Source organism: Neolamprologus multifasciatus, chromosome 20 (genome assembly GCF_963576455.1).
Source record: "Neolamprologus multifasciatus chromosome 20, fNeoMul1.2, whole genome shotgun sequence".
Classification (NCBI taxonomy): Eukaryota; Metazoa; Chordata; class Actinopteri; order Cichliformes; family Cichlidae; genus Neolamprologus; species Neolamprologus multifasciatus.
The window spans coordinates 7,208,478-7,230,849 of NC_140458.1; the positions used below are offsets into that span (position 1 = coordinate 7,208,478).

General features: G+C 40.8%; 1 protein-coding gene across 18 annotated transcripts in view; it reads left to right on the plus strand.

The window, feature by feature from the left end:
* hspg2 (heparan sulfate proteoglycan 2) overlaps window positions 1-22,372 on the plus strand; it is a 105,406-nt gene that overhangs the window by 48,833 nt on the left and 34,201 nt on the right. For 10 of the 18 annotated variants that reach the window (XM_085145335.1, XM_085145348.1, XM_085145339.1 and 7 more), the window contains 32 exons: window positions 6-92; window positions 317-375; window positions 1,583-1,653; window positions 1,827-1,967; window positions 2,141-2,314; window positions 2,820-2,999; window positions 3,089-3,207; window positions 3,311-3,422; window positions 4,074-4,187; window positions 4,368-4,495; window positions 4,610-4,696; window positions 9,161-9,228; window positions 9,358-9,419; window positions 9,528-9,668; window positions 11,020-11,211; window positions 11,560-11,598; window positions 12,080-12,184; window positions 12,682-12,960; window positions 13,062-13,115; window positions 13,740-13,823; window positions 14,559-14,651; window positions 14,738-14,827; window positions 15,176-15,406; window positions 15,500-15,613; window positions 15,705-15,832; window positions 16,222-16,308; window positions 16,475-16,533; window positions 16,703-16,867; window positions 16,974-17,084; window positions 18,903-19,003; window positions 19,105-19,285; window positions 21,615-21,674. In XM_085145335.1, coding sequence (XP_085001461.1) covers window positions 6-92; window positions 317-375; window positions 1,583-1,653; window positions 1,827-1,967; window positions 2,141-2,314; window positions 2,820-2,999; window positions 3,089-3,207; window positions 3,311-3,422; window positions 4,074-4,187; window positions 4,368-4,495; window positions 4,610-4,696; window positions 9,161-9,228; window positions 9,358-9,419; window positions 9,528-9,668; window positions 11,020-11,211; window positions 11,560-11,598; window positions 12,080-12,184; window positions 12,682-12,960; window positions 13,062-13,115; window positions 13,740-13,823; window positions 14,559-14,651; window positions 14,738-14,827; window positions 15,176-15,406; window positions 15,500-15,613; window positions 15,705-15,832; window positions 16,222-16,308; window positions 16,475-16,533; window positions 16,703-16,867; window positions 16,974-17,084; window positions 18,903-19,003; window positions 19,105-19,285; window positions 21,615-21,674 — 3,716 coding nt within the window. The remainder of the gene's footprint in view (window positions 1-5; window positions 93-316; window positions 376-1,582; window positions 1,654-1,826; window positions 1,968-2,140; window positions 2,315-2,819; window positions 3,000-3,088; window positions 3,208-3,310; window positions 3,423-4,073; window positions 4,188-4,367; window positions 4,496-4,609; window positions 4,697-9,160; window positions 9,229-9,357; window positions 9,420-9,527; window positions 9,669-11,019; window positions 11,212-11,559; window positions 11,599-12,079; window positions 12,185-12,681; window positions 12,961-13,061; window positions 13,116-13,739; window positions 13,824-14,558; window positions 14,652-14,737; window positions 14,828-15,175; window positions 15,407-15,499; window positions 15,614-15,704; window positions 15,833-16,221; window positions 16,309-16,474; window positions 16,534-16,702; window positions 16,868-16,973; window positions 17,085-18,902; window positions 19,004-19,104; window positions 19,286-21,614; window positions 21,675-22,372) is intronic. The other 8 variants (XM_085145336.1, XM_085145340.1, XM_085145352.1 and 5 more) reach the window with 4 other exon arrangements.

Genomic DNA, 22,372 nt, shown 5'->3' on the forward strand with positions numbered 1-22,372 from the left:
TGTAGGTTCTCTGACACCTGCTTCCTGAACATTGACCAACAGCCAACATGTGACGCATGCAGGCCCGGCTATACAGGAAGACGCTGTGAAAAGTGAGGAAACGTATATCATTACCTGTACCTTATCACTGAGCGTAATTAAGAACCTGTACGGATATGATTTAAGCTGTACGACTCTCTTGGGGCTGTTTGCGACAATGACTGTTGTATTGTATGGTGCAATATAAAAAGGTGGTTTCTCAAATATGCCAAATGTATTTAAAATTAAAATTAGCTTCACTTTGATATCTACTATATCTCTGTCTGTTTTTTTCCAGGTGTGCGCCTGGTTATCAGGGTAACCCTCTTCTGCCTAATGGAAAATGTGTCCCTGTCTGTGAGTACACTTACATTAAAGAAATCCAAAGACCTTTACATTATTGTTTGGCTTGTTGAACTAGTCAGTTATCCAGCCGTATGATCACAAGAAGACCTAAATCTTGTGTAATGATTCCCATCAGTTTTTTCCCCCTGGGGTTACAGTAGATTGTAGTGTGTGGTCATGGCTTAGGTATGCAGGGTGGCTGGAACCCTCCCAGGTGGACTTTCTTCTCCATATGTGATCGTTCCACTGCTCTGTCCCCAGTGTTGGGGAGTAACGGAATACATGTACCGCCGTTACGTATTTAAAATACAAAATATGAGTAACTGTATTCCGTTACAGTTACCGTTTAAAAAGGTGGTATTTAGAATACAGTTACTTTGTTGAAATAAATGGATTACACGGCGGTACTTCCCTGTTTCATATTGTGGCGGGTCAGGACTGTTTGGGTTTTGTTTGACAGCTACGTTCTGTTGTTCCAGGCGGCAGCGTTACGGTTGCCATGGTTACAGGGTGACGCTCTCTCTCTGCGTGTTTCCTGGGTGAGAGAGCGCCTTTTTGTTGTTGTTGTGCTAAGCTAATAGGCAGAATGCTACAGGTATAGCTCTAAAGAATGTAGCATCATAGGCAGTGTAGTCTGTGCTGCAGGGAGAATGGACTGCCATACACGTTATGTGTCTGTGAGCGAGGGAGGGAGAAAAAGGAAAAGTACGAGCTGTCATCGAGCAAAAACGGGAGCTGGAAGCATGTAAATATAATAATAACCACTGCAGCCAAGAAGAGTGCCTGACGAGCCCAGTTGTAAGTAAGCTATTAAGACTCGACTGTACACCGTGTTCGTGTTTTCCTCCAAAAACAATAAGTTCCGTTGGAGCAGCCTTTCAACGCCTCTCTTTGTCTCTCGCTAGCAAAGTTGACCCAGACAACAAAGTAAAGCTATTTTTCAGCTACAAGCCTGACACAGAACCCACCGTATTAGTCAGAGGTCCCTTTACTACGGTTCGGAGCCGTGGACCTTCAGTAACAGTAATAAATCACAGCAATAGTACATTCATGTAGTTGTAAACAGCATGATGATATATTAAGTAATCAAAAGTATTCAGAATACGTTACACTCATTGAGTAACGTAACGGAATACGTTACAGAATACATTTCGGGGCAGGTATTCTGTAATGGAATACATTTTAAAAGTAACCTTCCCAACACTGTCTGTCCCTGCAGCAAACCCATCTACTACCAAGTGTGATGAGAGAGGAATTGTCAGCTCCAGCAGTGGGCCATGCAGCTGTAAGGTATGGCTGCAGTATGGTAAACATTTAAATCGTCAGTTGTTATAAATCTGCAAGGCTGAGTTTTTCTGCTGCCATTTTTTTTATCAAAGGATTGAAGGGCTTGACAGGCACATGGGCCACATATGTGACTGTGTTTGTTTATTTGCTTCTTTGCTTCTTTGCCTACGTTGCAGAACAATGTGGCAGGCGCTCAGTGTGACGAGTGCAAGCCTGGGTTCTTCCACCTATCAGGGTCCAACGTTGAAGGCTGTCTACAGTGTTTCTGTATGGGCGTCACCAAACAGTGTTCCAGCTCCACTTGGAATAGAGAACAGGTGGGCTGCCAAGCTCTGAATGGAAAAAGAAGGAGCACATATATTTGGCACCGTGATGTCACTCAGTGTTTGCTCACTAATGCTGTATCAGCAAATCTTTTCAGGTTCTAGATTGTTTCTGGTTATAAGCAATGTGCAAACGCTTCAGTCAGACTTGTTTCTGCATCTCTCAGGTGCGGGGCGGCGTAAACGGGCAACTCTTCTCCCTCTCCAATAGTGCCAACACGAATACTATCACTGAAGGCATCTCACAAAGGGGCTCCTCTGAAGTTGTCTACCGTTTCTTCTCGAGTCTCCCTAATGACATCTACTACTGGGTCCTGCCTGAGAACTTCAGGGGAGATAAGGTGAGGAAAACGAACAAAACAACAACCAAGTGAGTAGCAGGCAGGGAACAAGGAAAAAAACATACATGTTTAAGGTGATTTCTGTTTTCTGATTTCTATGTTGTCAAGTAAGAAGGCTGCCTTTGTCCATGCATTGAGGCTCTTTTGGACCTTCGGCTTGAATTCAGGGTCAAAGCCAGTCAAGGATGTCTTGTGACTCCCCTCACAGTATCAGAGGGGTTAAATACCTTTCCACTATTCAGTTTGTTGAAATGCTCACCTTTTCAAAGCATTTCATACTTCATTAATCTGTTTCTGCTGGGAGTTTCTTTCTGTTTAAAACTGATGATATCTCTCAGCTGTCTCCAAACACTTGCTCAAAGGAAATTTGTGCTTCTCTCTATATTGTAATGTCTTGATATTACTATGTAAAGTGCTCTTAGATGACCTATGTTATGATTTGGCATTACATGAATAAAACTAATTTGATTCGAATGAGCATTTGTTTTCAACATGTTGCTACCAGGTGACAGCTTATGGCGGAGAGCTTCGCTACACAGTGAGCTTTGAACCATTTCAGCGCTCTCTTGTGATTGATGGTCAACCAGATGTGGTTCTCCAAGGCAATGGAATCTTCCTGGAACACTACGCTCAAACCAGACCGCTCCCACGTGTCCCACAAATTGTCACTGTGACCTTCCGAGAGGTGTGTTTGAGTGTTTTTTGGGAGTTTAGCTAAACCTAAATCGTCATCAACATTTCACTTTCGCTTAATTGTTTTTCTCTGGCTGACAGTCTGAATGGCGTCGTGCTGACGGACAGCCGTGTACTCGTGAGCACCTGCTGATGGCGCTGGCAGACGTTGCTGTCTTCATGATCAGAGCCAGCTATGCCGACAATTTGGCTGAGAGCAGGTATGCTGGGAGGTTCCTCAAAGAGTGTGGAAAAGTTTCACAAATCGCATATTAATCCGAGAGGATCACACTGCTTCACATGTCTTTTTTATGCGTGATTTAGTGTCTCAGATATCCAGATGGACATTGCTGTTCCTCACTCGACTGGGTATGAACGTGCTCTGGAGGTGGAAGAGTGCGCCTGCCCTCAAGGATACAGAGGACCATCTTGCCAGGTACACATGAGGAGAGTAGTCTAGATTATTCTAGATGAGATGACAAAACTTAACAGCTGCAACTAATGATTATTGATATATGATTCTATTCATTGTTATTAGTTGTACAGAAAAAGGCATTTTTGCTTTGGAGTTTTTAAAGTAATGGAAAATGAAAAAAATCTGCACTAATGTCTCTTTATAAATAAATCAATAATTATTTATACATGTAGTTTTGCACAGGAAATATTTTCCCTCGTGTGAACTACAGCTGCCAGTTAAATCAGTTTATTGTATCAAAGCAAGAATAACAGGATGTAAACATTGATGGTTGTTCATCTGAGGCTAGCTAGCTTCAAGCTTCTGTAGTCCGTTCTATGTGAAACTGCAAACTCCATCTTCTGATAATGACTGTAAGGTTTTTAATCTGGTCAAACGAGCAACTTTGCAACCTTGGATTTTACCGAAGTTATTCTGACAATGGAAAGAAAGCAAAGGCACCACAGATGTGTCTAAGCTTGCTAGAAATAAAGTCTCTTAATTTTTTCCACAATACTGCTTGACGATAATTGCAGTCTGTCTCACTCCGGCAGTGGAACAAAGACATTTTCCTGTTTGTCATCACTTGTCTCTCACCTGAGGTGCTTTTCCATTTTTTTTTCCATTCTGCAGGAATGTGACGAAGGGTACACGCGGACTACCTCTGGGCTTTACCTGGGCACTTGTGGGAGGTGTGATTGCAACGGTCACGCCAGCAGCTGTGACCCGGAGACCGGCAGGTGTCTGGTAGGTTCTGTGCTACTCTTCCCCTCTCTGTAGCCTTTGTCAGTGCTGAGCCGTCTTTGATCTCTGACACGGAATGTGCAAATTATTTCTTGGCAAATCCCAACATGTGGCTACCTAAGTGCCATATCTTCAACTGTTCCATGGATCACACCCCTTTTTTATGTGTTTCCTGACCTAAAGCAATGTCTCCATAACACTGCTGGCTCAAGATGTGAGCGCTGTCAAAATGGTTTCTACGGAGACCCCGTCACGGGTGGTGCTCAAGCCTGTAAGCCCTGCTCCTGCCCTGGAATCTCTTCTAATAACCAGTAAGTTTATGTCAGAAATGATTTTCAGTTTACTTTTTTGTTCTTTTTCATGCTAAAGTAAACTGTGTGCAGGGCAGGATCATTCTCAATCGTCATCTCTGTTTTTTCAAACAGATTCTCCACGACCTGCTATCTGGATTCTGACGGCCAGCCGACCTGTGACAACTGTCCTCTTGGATTCACTGGCCGACGCTGTGAAAGGTACGTTGCTCCTCTTCTATTTCTCATCTCTCTATTTTTCTCTTTGTCTTCCTCTCAGGGTTGTCTAAGCACTGCTCAGTGTTTGGGGTTACCTGGCTGGCCGGCAGAAAGGTTTCCAGGGGCTGGCAGTAGCACAGACTGATTTCATTCACAGGAGAGAGATATAAGCATGTCTGTGGTTCAAATTTCCCTTTTTTTTCATGGTTTTTGTAGCTGAAGTATATCAAAAGAGGGATGGGATCTCTAATATATCTTTAAGGTTTTGTACTGTGTCCTCACAGAGCTGCTGGTGGTTCTCAGTGTTGTATTGTGGGTGTTTTGATTTGCAGATTGTGAAGTTATTTCTGCTGCTACTAGTAGTTTTCTTCGTCCCACATGCGACACAGACCACTAAGGTTATTTCTCCTGTGGCACAATGCTGTGTCTTTGTTGTTGGCTCAGTTCCCTTCGTTGGTAACGAGGATGCCATCAGTCAGATTAGATTTTTTTTATAGAAAAGAAATATGCTGAAGGAGAACTAACAGTTTGGAAATAGACTTTTTTCCCTCTGTATATCTTACTTTTGCTTTCTTCTCCTTTTACATTATCTCCAGAAGCCTTTTTCAAAGGTTGCCTTCTGCTTCACCTTTTTGCTTGGCTGGTAGAAACACATTGCAGGTGCTGGCTAATGTGATTTCTGCACATATCAGTTGTTTTGGTCATAAATGTAGATGTGGCATTTATGTGGACTGTCTGGCTAATGAATCTTTGCCACCCCAATGGCAAAGATGAAAAGGTGACTTGGGTACACAGCGCATCTTGTCATTTACTATGATATGAAGTCCCTGCCTGTATCCCTGCCTGATTTTGCTATTTTGATATTAAGACAAGGGATGCCATCTGCAGACAGTTGTGGGGACCCATTCCTGGAGACGCACACAGAGGGCTCCCTGCCTATGGGATGTGGACCTGAAACAATATTCAATTTCAACTGGGATAAAGAATTAGAACTAAACGGCAGTGGAGATGATGACAGTGAAAATCCTAGACCTGTTACTACTATTATCCCTACTAGAGCTTTATTGTCTACTGCATCACAGCATCACAGAACTCAATCAACAAAAATAATTGGGGTGGGCGTTATTTCAGTCACTCCCAAAAAGTTAGTGTCCAGACTCCCACCACGCTTCACTCCAAGCCCAGAGAGCAGACAATCAAGCTTCCAGCAACTTCTTCGGCTTCATCTGAACTCCTTTAACCGACGACTGACCATGCTGGAAAGCAACACGCTTGATATGAAGGACAGCATTCATAGTATGGAGAAACAGCAGAGTCTTCTCAGCTCCCAGCTGAAAGACGTTATCGGTCTGCAGACAGCCTCAGAGAAGAACAAGAAAGTTAGCGAGCTGGAAAAGAGCTACACAGAAATGGAGGCTCGTCTGAGCAGACTAGAGGGGCGGTTAGAGATCCTAATAGATGGTTTCACAGCCCTGGCTCAGGAGATGAACAAGATGAAACGTACAAGACACATTTCCCGTTCACTCCAAGAAAAAAGGGTTCTGCCTTCACTCACAACTGTTATTGCGGTCCCATTGCACTCAACACCTCAGCCTCAGGTCAGAGTTATACCTACTAAAATGTCTCTCACTAGTAAAGCCACTGTTCCCAAAAGCATACCGACTCCAGGTCTCCTCTCAAACAAACACAAATCTGCTCCTAAGACAGATAGAAAAGTCCAATCGGTGAAAAACACAACAAACCTCCAATCAGTCAATAGGTCATTCAAAAATCAGTCTTCAGCAAGATCAACAGTCAGGTTGAAGACCAGCCAAAGTAAACCTAACACTAACTCAGAGTCTACACCTCAAACTGTAGTGAAGCCTCAAACAAAAAAGCCAGAGGGGAGGAGGGCTGCTGTGACACCAAAACATAATTCACAGCCAAGGCAAACAAAACTAAAGGAAGTTAAAGAAGAGGCAACAATCACAAAATTTCAAGTGGACCCACCACCTCACAAATCAAAGCCTGCGAAAATCCCTCAGCTGCAAAAACAGTCTGATCGGGCCAATAAAAAGGATCCAGCTCTACTTAACATAAACAATGGCCGTAAAAAGACAGTGATAGCAGATGAACCTGGAACAAAGAAGGCTCCGGAGAGTGTGAAAACTTCCGAAGATGATTCAAAGAAATTGCCAAAGCCTCACAAAGGTAGCTCTAACCCAGATAAGAAAAAGACTGAGCACAAGTTTGCTCATAAGTTGCCCTCTCATAAAACAAAAAATTCAACCAAGGCCACAGTGACACCCACAAAGACTGTTAAGGCTACTACAGCCAAGAAACCTAAAACAACAGTAAGAAGGACAACTCTTGCTCAAATCAACGCTACCTCTCCAAAGAAGAAGTCGAACATAACGATAAAAAGGACATCAAGTCCCACTAAATCCAAGGCTGTTGCTAGGAAGAAAAACACTAAAAAACACCAACATAAAAAGAAAAAATATTTTGAATCTGGAGTTTTGGACCTGCTCAGGCTTCTAAATGGAGATTCTAAATCTGCTAAGCAGAACAGGAATCACGAAGGTTCTCTACATATTGTCTTGGGAAAGCTGGCCATTCCCATCAAAATTATCCCGGATGACTAGAAAATATGTTGTTGTATAATTTCTTTTTCAGTTATTTTTTTAATTTCTCTGGTCTTGGTCCTATTTATATATACTACAATCATATCAATGGAATATAATGAAGGCACAAATATTACAGTATTTACAGTATTTTACAGTGACTTTTAATTTATTAAAGGTATACTATGCGTTTACAGTATAGACTAATACAAAGTGTTTGGGGGTGTTTTCCTCTGCAGAAAACCAACCATTTTTTGTCATTTCTTCTCTCCCCTCTTATTCTGCTGTGTTTGCTACATTTCTAAGCTGCAACTTTTATCCCAAACCAAAAACAAATTGCAGCATAGTCACAGTGGATATCTTCCACCTCCAGAAATGTTCTGTCCTCTGCTCTCTGTGTGTGTTTGACGGCTGAGCTGTGCTGCTCACACAGAGCAGAGAGACCATAGGGAACAGCTTGAAGCAAAATTCCTCTCCCTCTTACTTACTTACTCAAAAATCGGGACCAATTTTAAAGGGACAATGCTTTGTTTTTGTTTTGTTCTTTTTGGGGGTTTTTTGCAAACAGTAACCAACAAGTCCTGCATTTGATACCTTTAGTGTATTATTCCTTTAGTCTTTAATGCAGATGCTTACATATTTTTAAGTGTATTATGTGGCAAAGTACTGTCAGAACTATTGCACACAATTCCGCTATGAAGAGATAGCTTAGCATCTGAACCTTTCATGTGTGTACTTTTTTCACTTCATTATGGGCATGCTACCTCAAATTTGACCTCTAAATGTTCCTCTGCAGTCCAAGGCTTTGGCCATTAAAAAAAAAAAATCCAAGGGCAAAATTTTCATATTGTTGCTTTTTATTGTCATGTAAAAAAAAACGAGTGTTGCTTTCTGCTTTTGGAGACTGTTCTTTGCGTTTTATATTTTTATCATTTCCATATGATATTCTTTCAGTATGACAATTTTGATGTACTGTATGTTTGATTTTTGTTATTATGATGTCTGTAAAACAAGATTAAGTTAACTCCTTTTGGAAAGTTCTTGAAGTCCCAGTAGACAGTTTGAATAGTGTTTCTGAAAACAAGTTTATAGCATGGAAGTCTGCTTTCTTGGCTGTTGACCTATGGACCTGCCAGAGGATAGGTGAGGTAAGACTGATAGCAGTCGTCCCTGCACAAATCGGGTTTGGATGAGCTGGGTGACAGTGCCAATGTATGCTTGAGCTGATGGTGCTTTGCTTTTCTTTGTCACACTATCAAAAATGATCACTTTCTTCCGCCTTAGCATCTTCTCTTTTATCTATTCCTAGTAGCTACTATTCCTACCTCTGCTTCCTTTGTTGTCACATGAGTTTAGATTAATAATTGTTTTCATCTTGATCATTTTTTTCTGGTTTTCTGTACATTGTAGTGTTTCTGTTCATTTGAAAAAGAGATTCCTCATTTTCAGCTGTACAACACTCCTGTGAGAGATGGGATCAACATCTGAGACATGTTGAAAGTTTTATCAGAGGCTGTGCTTCATCCATCTCCAGTGCAGGCAGTGTTTAAAACCTGTTCGTATACAGCGGAAAAGCTGGGTGATTTGGTTCATGTTGATGTAATGCTAGCTGTCTGCGTAGATGCGTATACTTGCTGAATGGAGTAACGGAATGGTACATGTGTTTCTTGTCTGAGTCGCTCAGTCCTTTGTTTCTCGCTGAGGTCTGGTTTGGGTCAAGAAGATGCCTTAAAGGACATTATTCATCAAATTTATCTCTTCTTGTAGGCTTCCCAGCTTCCTGCCCCATTGTTCTTCAGGTTAATACTACTTTGCATCCTTCTTGACTGGAAATATTTACTTTAACTATCTGTTTTTATTTCAGATGTGCTCCAGGATACACTGGTAATCCACTGCTTGGACAGAGCTGTAAAGTTGGCAGTGGACGTGATGGTAAATTCAGTATTTTGATCTAGAAAAATAACAAATCTGTGCCTTATTTTTATAAGGAAAATACAAGTTGCAAAGATACTATTCAATACAGAGCTTACTGTAATCTTCTACCTTTCTGCCGTGTGACAGAGTGCTATAACTGTGACCAAAGAGGGCATGAAAGCTGCAATAGTGGTGTGTGCAACTGCAAGGTGATCAGACACCGTCACTTCATGTTTACTTCAATTCCCTAGGTATTTTCACCTTCTGAATATTATAGCATGGGCTGCTTGTATCTTTTTCCTCTGATGCTGGTGTAGATGAACGTTGAAGGCCAGTATTGCTCCACCTGTAAGACTGGGGCCTTCCATCTGAGCCAAGAAAACAAAGATGGCTGCCTGTCCTGCTTCTGTATGGGTGTCACTCAGCAGTGCTCCAGCTCAACCTACTACAGAGATCTGGTAAGACTTTAAATAATAGTAAAAATACAAAAACAGATAGAAATAGTAAAATTATTCACGAACAGCAGAACATTTAATGATCAAACCAAATGTATGTTTGCACTGTTATACAGTAGCAGTGATTATGTCAGCAAATGAGTTACATATTTAGATGTGAGAGGAAAAATGTGTAGTCTAACTCAGGAAAGGCTAAATTTGCCTTTATCACAATTTGCTTAAGTGCTTCTAAGCAAGCAAAACGTATGACGCCTTTCGTATGGCCTGCTTTAACAACGTGCTAACCTTATTTACAATCAATATTGTATGGGTGTAATAATGATGCTAAAGATACAGAGGGCTGTTAAAAAATAAAAAGAAAGTTCACCCAGGTCATTTTACTTTAAGTCAGTTTATTAAAAGTTTACTAAGACAAAGATCTACTGATATTTCCCCATTTAAGCAATTATTTCCAGGAAGAATAACTTCTGTTTTGTTTTGGGGAACCTTTTTGCTTAGAACTGCCTCAGGGCAACGGGGTAAGAAATAGATTATATTTTTAGAGTGGTGTTTAAGCTTATTTAATGTAAAAGAGACTTGATAGCTTAAGTTAGGGTCAAGGCCCAGCAAAGACTCCAATATGGCCTACTGGGCAGCGTTAGAAAATGTGAGGGAGGGCATAAATTTTGGACTTTTAACTGTATTATCATAAGTTTTACAGTGTTTCCTGCTGATAAAGACCTCCGCTGTAGCCATTCATACTACACTGAAGTAATTAAGTAACAAATAAACAATTGAGTGACAGAAAGGTTCCTGTTTTTGTCATTATTGCAACTTCCCCCACTTTGCTTTCTTCTTTGGTACCTTTTTTAATGTATCTTTTGTAGTGGGTCTCTATTAAACCCTGCACTTTCATTATTCATGTGCAAGAAGACCTTCGAGTCTCATGCAGTCTGTATCAAGCCTGTTTAGTCTGCTTCTCCCTTCCTTTTAGCAAAGTTTTTTCTGATTTGCTGCCTCTTGGAAATGAAAGATTTCAGCACAAGGTGGAAGGGTGTTCTGTGCTCACAGCCAGAATATGAGAATATGACATCACCATATTAGGGGTATCAACTTTCACTGATCTGAAGATGTAAAAATGTGTTTGAAGTGGAGCATTTAAAACCGTCTGAACTCTGAGCATTTGGATCAAAGAGATTACTTGTAACTATTCTGTGGGAATGTTTAATAGGAGCATCTTTTATCACTTTAAAACTTTGAGATTAAAAAATGAGGAAATGCAAAATAGTTTTCTTTTAAGCACCTTATTTATTAATGTTTTTTTTAAGTTGTACTGCATTATTTAGTGGCTTGTATACTTATATTTGCTTTGTAGGTGTCCTCAGTCTTTTCTCCAGGGAACTTCCAGGGATTCGCTCTGGTCAACCGTCAGCGCACCAGTCGCATTTCCACTGGTTTCACTGTGGAGATTTCCACTGAAGGCACTCAGCTGTCCTACAGTAACTTTGACTACCTGGGACAGGAGCCTCACTACTGGCAGCTTCCAGGAGTTTACCAGGGTGATAAGGTCAGTATTAAAAAGAATATACCACAGATGCAACAGTGAAAACGCCCCCATGCTGCATATAAACATGCTCAGCAGCACACATCAGAAACATCTAGACCATTCCTACTCAACTATTTTCTCCCATTTGCTGCTTTTTCTCATTTCAAGCTTCAGCCAGTCCTTTTAGAGTGAACTTGTTTATCAATCTTTGCGTGATTTCTTTTCCTTCATTCCTGCAGTGGTTTTCATCTTTTAAATCTGAACAGCATTTATATTGGCAAAATAATTTGTATAGATTTGATGGCCCCAGTGACGACTCGCATAATGTAGCTTGTTCTTTGTGTTTGTCTCCCTCTCCACACGCAATAGAAAAATTCTCATTTTGCTCGTGTGAAACGAAACGATCAGGTATAAAGTTGTTGTATGTTGTGATTGCTGTTTGATCATATAAAATCTGGTGAAGTGCAGTGTTATCTGGCATGTTTCAAGTAACTGTACTGCATTTGAAATACGCTGGTTGATGTACAATAATAATAATTATCATGTTATGCATATATTGTGAATATGCACTGAAAAGTTCTGTGATCATTTATCTATAATGGCACAGTTATTTATTAGATGCATGCCGTTTTCACAGCTGTGCATGCATTTTGCAGCTGAAGGTGGCAAACAAAGGCCCCTTAGAGTTACCCACTTTTATCAAAGTCCATATTCCACATCGCTTTCTGCTTCACATGATATGAGCCCTGTGGATTGATCATTAATGGTCCATTAAAGAGCTTCATGAACTTTAACTTTTACTGGAATAACACTGCCATAACACTTGCAAATACCATCAGCTCAGTGGTGAGCAAAGTGATCAAAGAGCTTACTTTATCCACATCAATAGAGTGATTCATATTTGCCAGAGGAGCAGCTAAGGAAGGATGCTTCCATCTGGAACCTAATGGCTACTCAACGTAAAGACACCCACAGAACCAAAAGAGCTAGTCAGGTATTTGGTGTGACCTGCACTGTAGATCGGAGAATGTAAAACCCGTTTGTCTAACAAGAATAAGTGATGCACAGTGTTTTTGTGGACATCTGTAGAAGTAACATCATCGTCTTGGTTCATAGATGTAGCAGCATGAACACTTGGGTTTGATGAAGTAGGACTGAGCAGAAGCACGTCGTCAGATATGAGTGTGTGTGCATGTGAGTGAGTTATAGAGAACTCTGGCATGAATAGCAAATCTTAGTTTCTTACGTGAAAGAACTTTTTAAGTGTTTTGTTGGTGTGACTACATTGTTTGAGTGGAAATAATAGAATGAGCCCATCATGGGCAGCATCTACAGTAACTATATAAAAACTGATTGCCTGAATAACCTGGTGTCTCTAAATAAACTGTCACTTTTATTGATGGTCAAGCAAGATTTCCATGGTAGGTCCCCCTTCTCTTGGAGTGGTTATATATCAGATTACATGTCTCTGGTACACCACTTTCCCCTCAGAGTGCTGTCAGAGAGCTGGATGATGAAGTCTGGGCACTTCTGTCTAATTTCTCCAATGGGCAAGCTGGTTCTCCTCCATTTTTTCCCTCCTATAAATCCTCCTCCTTTCCTCCGTACTCTTCTCCCTATACTTCCCGAGTCTCGACTTCCTCTTCGTCTTCCTCTCATTCTCGCTGGTCTTTGCGTAACCCGAGTCCCCCACCCCCCCCATCTGGTATCGCTTCAGTTAGACCAACTCGACCCCAACCTTACTCCCCAGGACATGCTCCTCATCTCCAGGTACACTCTGTCAGAGATTGCACGAGGTTTCGTTTATTTTTCGCAAGCCTTTTGTTGATGTCTTGCATTTCTTTTTGGGGCCTGGTTCTCCCGTGAATCAGCAGAGCAAGAACACAGTGAGCAAGACGTATAGTACGACTGGTGGGACCAGCAAGGTAGATAGTGGAATGACTGAGTGACTAACTTCATGTACATTATAATCTTAAACCTTTAAAGTTAATTAACAACTTTCTTTTTTTTTATTTGTCAAGGATTGTTTTTTTCCAGATATTTAAAATACAATTTAATTATAATTTGCGAAATTAATGCTGAATATAATGCATGCAGTTCATAAACACTAGAGAATGGGTAGTTGACTTAATTCTAGTGATTAATTGGAATGGAGGTATTTTTTGTTGTTAAGCAAATCACTCCCACTCACTGCTGTCAGTGTGCACTGTAATTCTCCACTTAACACTGGTTTTATAATGGCCTGTCATTATGCTGTTGTCTGGTTTAGAACCCCATCTAATTGAGGCACTTGTTAAGCTGTCATTGGCGTATTACTGACTGTACAAGTTGTTGTTTTAGTTGTCAGACAAGGCACAGTGCAAGTGCTCTGCTGTTATCGATTGGCAGCAATAAAACTCCTACGTGAAAACATCTACTTTAAAGTGTTTAGTTACATGTTATGTTTGTAGGCATACTTTCTGGAATTCTTGCTTGCTTGTCATTTCATCTTGCTGCTTAACTCTCGCTCGCTTCCTGTGGCTTATTCTCCTTCCTCCTTTGCCTCTCAGTACTTTCTGGTCTACAAAGGTTTCAACTTGCACCAGGATGGTCTGCTCTACTGGCAGCTTCCAGGGCAGTTCACAGGGGATAAGGTAATTGTGAAAACGTGGCTCGCTCATGGTCATCCCCTTAGAGGTCACATAAAATATTGCACTCCTAGTATCCTCAAGCATTCCTACATACCTGTCCACAAAACCTATGCCCATAGTTTTCCAGTTGTCCCCCACCCTTTCCCTTCAGTGTAGCGTCTTGATTTCCTGTCCTACATTCCTCCTGTGTATTAAAATGTGAGGGCTTTTCGGCAATGTTATGATTGGAGTTTTAACTGCTTGGCTTTTTGTAAAGTGAGATGTAATGCAAAGGTCAGAGATCATGTTATTAGATTTTCTCTTAATTAAGTGATGAAGTGATGAAAACATGCGTGGCAGTATACGTCTCACATGAGACAAAAGCAGCAGATGCAGCAATGTCACGACTTTCATTCTTTGCTATGGCCTCCGGCTTCAAAAGCATACATAAAGCAAGTTGATGGTATCTTTCTTTTTTAATGGCCTTGGAAAAAATAACCTTCACAATCACAGAAGCCGTTAGACATCCATCCCATTGATAAAATTCAGGGAATGCACTTTTACATGTATTTACAACTCTGCAAAGTGTAACGATGCTCACATGTTGGAAAAAAATCAGTTTACACCTTTATATCCTCCTATCAAAGGACTTGTTGTCAGTAAAAACTCACTTTCAGCAGCCACCAATGTGTTTCACATTTCTTTTTTATGTTGAGAACTGCAACACTCATTAACCTGACATTAAATTTCACGCTTTAGGTGGGGTCCTATGGTGGAAAACTTAAATATACCATTTCCTATGTGGCTGGTCCGAGAGGAACACTCCTTGATGATGCTGACGTTCAGATTATTGTGAGTATCTCTGGGAAGTTTGCTGATTTCTACCATTGTTATACGCATTAGAAGGATTTGCTCACCTGCTTGTGTTTTTCCTTCAGGGTAACGACATCACCTTGGTAGCCCGTCAGCCGTGGCAGCGGAGGCAACAGGGCAGAGAGATGAATACATTTGAGATCGTCTTCAGAGAGGTGAGTGGTTCATAACTTCGCCTTGCTGTTCAGATGGCATGCAAAAAGTTATTATTACTATACTGTTATAATGTACTTTATGTTATTTTATAAGCCAATTTAATTATAAGTTAGATTTTTCCAATTTAAATATATTTTAAATTTTTACTATAGGCCTGTGTTATATATATATAGATAGAGATAAAAACTACAACAAATTTTAGGCTTGTTGAAGTGAAACCATCCACGACTAAGCCTGTCCTTTGTTTTCTTACCTTCCTGAAGCTGAACATGCTAAAACTCACTTTTCTTAAAATCTATTCATAATGCACACCAATTGCTTTAGCCTATTTTTTTTCTCCCCACTAGGAAAATTGGCGTCGACCTGATGGCATGATTGCCACTAGAGAGCACCTGATGATGGTTCTGGCTGATCTCGATGACATCCTGATTCGAGCATCCTACTCCACAGAGATGCGCTCCTCCAGCATCTCTGACATCAGCATGGAAGTTGCTGTGCCCAACTACAGCGGCTTGGCACAGGCCCTCGAGGTGGAGCAGTGCCGATGCCCACCTGGATACCAGGGACTCTCCTGCCAGGTCAATATTTTTTTAAAAAATACATTTCTCCGATTTTTCTTTCTTTTTCCTTTTTACCTGATTGTGCCTGAATCAAGTATGTGTCATTTTTAGGACTGTGCTCCTGGCTATACCCGCACCGGTGGTGGCTTGTACCTGGGTCACTGTGAGCTCTGTGAATGCAATGGTCACTCTGACTCCTGTCACCCGGAGACTGGCATCTGTACAGTACGAAGCACCAGATCAGCTAATGATTGGTATTTTTCTTTGAATTAAAGCTTCCTGACAAGATCTCTAAACAGAGTATTTGTACTTCCAGAGCTGCCTACATAACACGCAGGGTGAGCTCTGTGAGCAGTGTGCTCCTGGTTTCTTTGGTGACCCCACTGTTGGCACTCCAGAAGACTGCCAGCCATGTGCCTGCCCTCACACTGACCCGGACAACCAGTAAGTTCTGGCACGTATATTAAGACGTTACATTCCAGCTCTATTTATAGCTCAGGACAGCTGTCCAGTGCAATTAAACCCTTGTAGATTTTGGAGTATTAGTGAACCATTACCCTGTTTACTACAGGCTTATATCAATTTCTGCGTATTTCATTATCCTGATGAAAGTGTCTGATTTTGCACTTACATTTCACTTTACCATAACATAATTTTGCTGTTTCATGGCAATGAAATACCAAATCTGTTGAAAATAATAATTTTGAAAAACTTAAAGACTACTATAACTTCCATAAAGGACCCTAAGTCTAGTCAAAATTACAAGTAAACACCAATTACTTGTTAACTGAGTTTCTAGACCAACACTTTTACTTTGTGTGTAACTTATGCAGGTTCTCCCCTACCTGTGAGAGCCTTGGAAATGGAGGTTACCAGTGTACTGCCTGTCAGCCTGGCTACACTGGCCAGTACTGTGAACGGTAAGATAACTGCTACTCTCAGGGTAAATACCTCATGTGTTTGTTTCAAACAAACCTTAATAAGATGAAATGCATCATTTATGAAAATACACCTACTGGAATTTCTGTAAAAGTGCTTTTGCTTTCCATGGACTGTTGTGAGACGGGTTTTTTCTGTGCCTGTTAGTTGTGCTCCTGGATATGTTGGAAACCCACAGGCAAGAGAGAAGTGTCGTCCAAATGATGGTAACGTTTCCATGCTTCCGATAAAATAAATGAAAGTCTTGTGCTGTACCTGTGCATGAAATCTATAGGAAACATAATAATTCAGAAATTTAGGAAATTTTTGACTGTTCTCACAAAATTCTTCTCAGAGTGAATTCCTGAGTGTTTATATTGACCGTTGCGCCTCCAGTTGCAGCCCCACTCGTAGTCAAAATTTATCCAGAGAGAGTCCTAGTGCCACAGGGAAACCCTGTCACTCTGCGGTGTCAGGTGTCTGGATCACCTCCGCACTATTTCTTCTGGTCGAGAGAAGATGGACAGCCAATCTCCGGCAGTGCTGAGAGACATAGACAAGGTACAAGATTCAACCCTTTGACCCTAAATGTAAATGAAACTGACACGATCATATCTTGTATAGTAGAATGACGATATATATGCAAATGCGAAATTTGTGTGTGCAGGAGCTGAGCTGTACTTCTCCAGGGTCCAGCAAAAGGATGCCGGTGTCTACATATGCACCTGCCAAGACCAGCGCAGCACTAACAGGAGCCACGCTGAAATTGTTGTCACAAGTGTGTATGGGTATCACTGTCACATTAAGAGAAAGATGATGCTGCCTGTTAAAGAACACCAAATATACAGTGGGGCAAAAAAGTATTTAGTCAGCCACCGATTGTGCAAGTTCCCCCACTTAAAATGATGACAGAGGTCAGTAATTTGCACCAGAGGTACACTTCAACTGTGAGAGACAGAATGTGAAAAAGAAATCCATGAATTCACATGGTAGGATTTGTAAAGAATTTATTCGTAAATCAGGGTGGAAAATAAGTATTTGGTCACCTCAAACAAGGAAAATCCCTGGCTCTCACAGACCTGTAACGTCTTCTGTAAGAAGCTTTTCTGTCCCCCACTCGTTACCTGTATGAATGGCACCTGTTTGACCTCATCATCTGTATAAAAGACACCTGTCCACAGCCTCAACCAGTCAGACTCCAAACTCCGCCATGGCCAAGACCAAAGAGCTTTCGAAGGACACCAGGAAAAGAATTGTAGACCTGCACCAGACTGGGAAGAGTGAATCTACAATAGGCAAGCAGCTTGGTGTGAAAAAATCAACTGTGGGAGCAATCATCAGAAAATGGAAGACATACAAGACCACTGATAATCTCCCTCGATCTGGGGCTCCACGCAAGATCTCATCCCGTGGGGTCAAAATGATCATGAGAACGGTGAGCAAAGATCCCAGAACCACACGGGGGGACCTGGTGAATGACCTGCAGAGAGCTGGGACCAAAGTAACAAAGGTCACCATCAGTAACACACTACAACGGCAGGGAATCAAATCCCGCAGTGCCAGACGTGTTCCGCTGCTGAAGCCAGTGCATGTCCAGGCCCGTCTGAAGTTTGCCAGAGAGCACATGGATGATACAGCAGAGGATTGGGAGAATGTCATGTGGTCAGATGAAACCAAAGTAGAACTTTTTGGTATAAACTCAACTCGTCGTGTTTGGAGGAAGAAGAATACTGAGTTGCATCCCAAGAACACCATACCTACTGTGAAGCATGGGGGTGGAAACATCATGCTATGGGGCTGTTTTTCTGCCAAGGGGACAGGACGACTGATCTGTGTTAAGGACAGAATGAATGGGGCCAAGTATCGTGAGATTTTGAGCCAAAACCTCCTTCCATCAGTGAGAACTTTGAAGATGAAACGAGGCTGGGTCTTCCAACATGACAATGATCCAAAACACACCGCCCGGGCAACAAAGGAGTGGCTCCGTAAGAAGCATTTGAAAGTCCTGGAGTGGCCTAGCCAGTCTCCAGACCTCAACCCCATAGAAAATCTGTGGCGGGAGTTGAAAGTCCGTGTTGCTCGGCGACAGCCCCAAAACATCACTGCTCTTGAGAAGATCTGCATGGAGGAATGGGCCAAAATACCAGCTACTGTGTGTGCAAACCTGGTAAAGACCTATAGTAAACGTTTGACCTCTGTTATTGCCAACAAAGGTTATGTTACAAAGTATTGAGTTGTATTTTTGTTATTGACCAAATACTTATTTTCCACCCTGATTTACGAATAAATTCTTTACAAATCCTACCATGTGAATTCATGGATTTTTTTTTCACATTCTGTCTCTCACAGTTGAAGTGTACCTCTGGTGCAAATTACTGACCTCTATCATCATTTTAAGTGGGGGAACTTGCACAATCGGTGGCTGACTAAATACTTTTTTGCCCCACTGTATGTCAGCTGTGGTTCAATATACACTGATTTTTATGATTAAAAAAAAAGGATTTGGGCTTTGTGGTAAATTTAAATTGGTTGCGTTCTGAAATCCTCTTGAAGTATTTTTAAATAGTCAATGTAATCTAACTCTCCCTGTCACCAGGTGTCCCTTCCAAACCTATCCAGGTAATCGTTGAAGAGCCCAAATCCCAGACTATAAGGGTCGGGTCTACTGTCCAATTCATCTGTACTGCACAGAGCAAGGTAACGCTGGCTCATCCTTTATTTATGAGACACTGAGACAGTGTTTTGGAGACGCATACCCTGTGAGATTCATATATGTTTATCTGCTAACTCACGTACAGTCACCAGCCTACACTCTGGTCTGGACTCGAAGCGGCAATGGGAAACTTCCCAACCGTGCCATGGACTTTAACGGCATCCTAACAATTCAGAATGTCCAGCCCGAGGATGCAGGTGTCTACATTTGCACAGGTTCCAACATGTTTGGCATGGACGAGGGCAGAGCCATCCTCTACGTGCCAGGTTCGTGATCCTTGGCACCGCATTCCATTACCCATCACGCTTTGCTGCCATACCAGCTGTGACTACCACGCTTTCTCATCCTCACACATTACCCCAGTCCGTCGTCTTACGGTAGTGCATGCTTTTCGTTTCACGTCGTGTGATGTAAACACTCAGCTCAGGGTTAACAGCTTCCTAAGCGCTTGCAGTTCTAACTCCCAGTGCTTTCGCCCTCTGCTCTCAGTTACCGCATATATGACATGTCTGACCTCATGCTGCCAATCAATCAGCTCTTTTCTCTGCTTTTTTTTAAACTTACAGTCTTTTGTGTCTCTTAATGTGGTTTCCTGGAATATATATGAAGAAATACAGCTTGTGGGTTTGGTAATAACTGAAACTGTAGAACATAAGATATAACACACAATATACATGGGCAAGCATACAGATTAACTAATGGGCACTCAAAGGTCATATCTCTTTTGAAGATGTGATTTGTGGACAATGCTTTCTGCCAACGCTCTGATGAAGCTACTGCTGATTTTTATCTTCTTGTTTGTTTGTTTTTTGGTTTATTTTTTCATAATTAATCGGTGGTGGTCTGGTTGCTTCCTGATTACTCATAGATTTTCTTGTTGGTGCTGCCAAACATTTTGCTAGCAGGGTGCTGGATTCTGGTGTGCTCTTATGCTCCTCCCTGGCTTAAGTGTAGTGTGTGTAGCGTAGTGCATAATGACGAGGGGAAATGCGGATGCCACGATGTGTGCTTAGCGACTCTGTGACTGACATTCAACTAGGACTTCACTGTAAAGGATGAATAGGAAGAAGTCCTACTACTCTTGAGTATTTGTGTTAAAGTGTCCCTTCATGAAACTACTGGCTGCTTTGTTACTCCACTTACCATCCTGATGATGAACATTGTTGAACAAAATGGTGCTACTAGTCACACAGTTGGTTAAATCTATGTTTAAATTTACTGTTGAACTGTGCTGTACTGTTGTAATAGTAATGTTTCATTACTTTAGTGTTAGTCCACTTTTGTATTGATTGCTACTTCTAATTTTTTGTTGGTAAAAACTTCAATATCTGACTTTTTCATCTGACCTGCAGAAGAAAAAGGAAAAAGCATGTATTAAATCAACTACAATTGTATATTATGTTTTTTATTTACACTTTGTCAATGTTGTTGGTGCTTTTGATTCTGTGATTGACTGAAATTTGTTAGCCTAGAATGTTTTCATGAAATCAAAAATATAAGAAATGTAGATTTTGGGTGGTTTTTTAAAGGAACCTTTAAAAAAGGCAACGTGGACACAGTTACATGGCAAGATGTTTGTTTACATTCACACAATTTTAAGTATTTTTACTAAAAAATACTTTTAAATTTCACAGGTTACACTTTAAATGTTGTCTTTTTGGCTTTATTTCAGTCGACTGAGTAGATTTCTTTATTTGTCATTCTTATTAATTCAAAGGCTACATGTCAGCATGTATACACAAATGTGCTTTTGTAATTTTTTATTTTTAATTTACTCTTCTTTTTTTTACTTTCTTTTTAAAACACACCAAAATTATGTAATGTACACTACAATGTATTTATATTAACTGTGAAATATGTTTAAAAGAAAAACAAGTTATTAAAAGTATCACATATAGAACAAAGAGATTTTTTTTACAGCCTCACTCATTTACATCTATAATATATTTTAGATTCAGGGTGACCACAAGCTGTATGTTGGCTTTTAGCACCTGAAATTTCAGTATTTAAAACAGCTTCTTGCTACTAACCTGCATGTGGCTACTTTGTATATCTTAATTTTGTGTTGCTGAACAGCTCTCATAGTGATGCTCTTTGAGTCTGTGTGTCTGTGTGTCTATATGTATCATGATTCTTTTGTCTGTTACACATGTGGTACTCAGACTTTAAAGTCTAAGTGGGTTTTCCTCATTGTTAGATAAGCATAAAACTGATACATTTCAAAGCATCATTTCGGAAACTATCTTGACTCACACAATATGTATTAGGTAAGTATTAATTTGAATGCATGAAGCTATTTAATGGCACCACGAGTGACAAATTCTTAAACAATTTAAAAAACCACAAGCTGAAATGGAAAAACAAACGTCAAAGTGGTGCCATTTGAATTCAATCCCATGATTTTTTTAACATGTTTACATCGTGTGTGATGATGTTTGCAATCGAGTGGGAAAAACTACGGCGACTCACATGCAAGGACGGATGTAAGTGTCTCTGAGGAGATGCGAGGTAAACCACCGTTACTTCAGAAAGCTGACCTGTCAGTTTACCTGTTCCCTTCATCCCTCCCTCCCTTCCTCCCTCCCTCATATCCAGAGGCCTCACAGACTCAGATGTTTTACACATCCTATGAAATGTTTGAAGGACGCAGACATAGTAAGTCCGCATGGGCATGATTTCTTCTACAGGGTTCCCTAGAAGGACCCTCCTCTCTCTGTCTCCTTTACATGCATGCTCTAATCTTCCACAGCATGGATGCACTAGTGATTTGGTAACATCCATGTACAACCACCCAAGCAACAGATGCAGATGCTGCATTAATAATAGCCTGGAGCATACATGCTCTCGTATGTGGTGTTCAAAAACAATCAAAAAAGTCGAATTTAGAGCTAAAAAAAAAGTTTTTTGTGTCCTTCTTAGAATTAAGGCTTATAAGATTGTACATGAGTGTTACTGGTTCCTACTTGACTTTTTTGGTTCATTTGGTTCCATCACTGCTGGGAAAAGTGCATGTTCATTCCAATGGGCATCTCCTTGTGAAAGTAGAGTCTTTTTTCCATTGTTTAGAAAAAAACTTTTAAAAATCTATTTTTTTCAGTCACTGGAGTCCTTTCAGTTACTTTATCGTCCTAGTTATGACCAAAAAAGATTAAATATAACGTGGACAAAGTAATTAAGTCTGTTTTGTTAAAATAATAATTGTCCAGCTAATTTTCTGGTTGTGTACTTGCATGTTTTATATGACAGAATGTCATATAGGAAATGTCACTTCATTCTTAGCTTCTTTTCCTCTTCACTTTCCTCTATCGTTTCAGGAATCATGCTAAACTTTTTTATACTGTCATCTGGGCTTC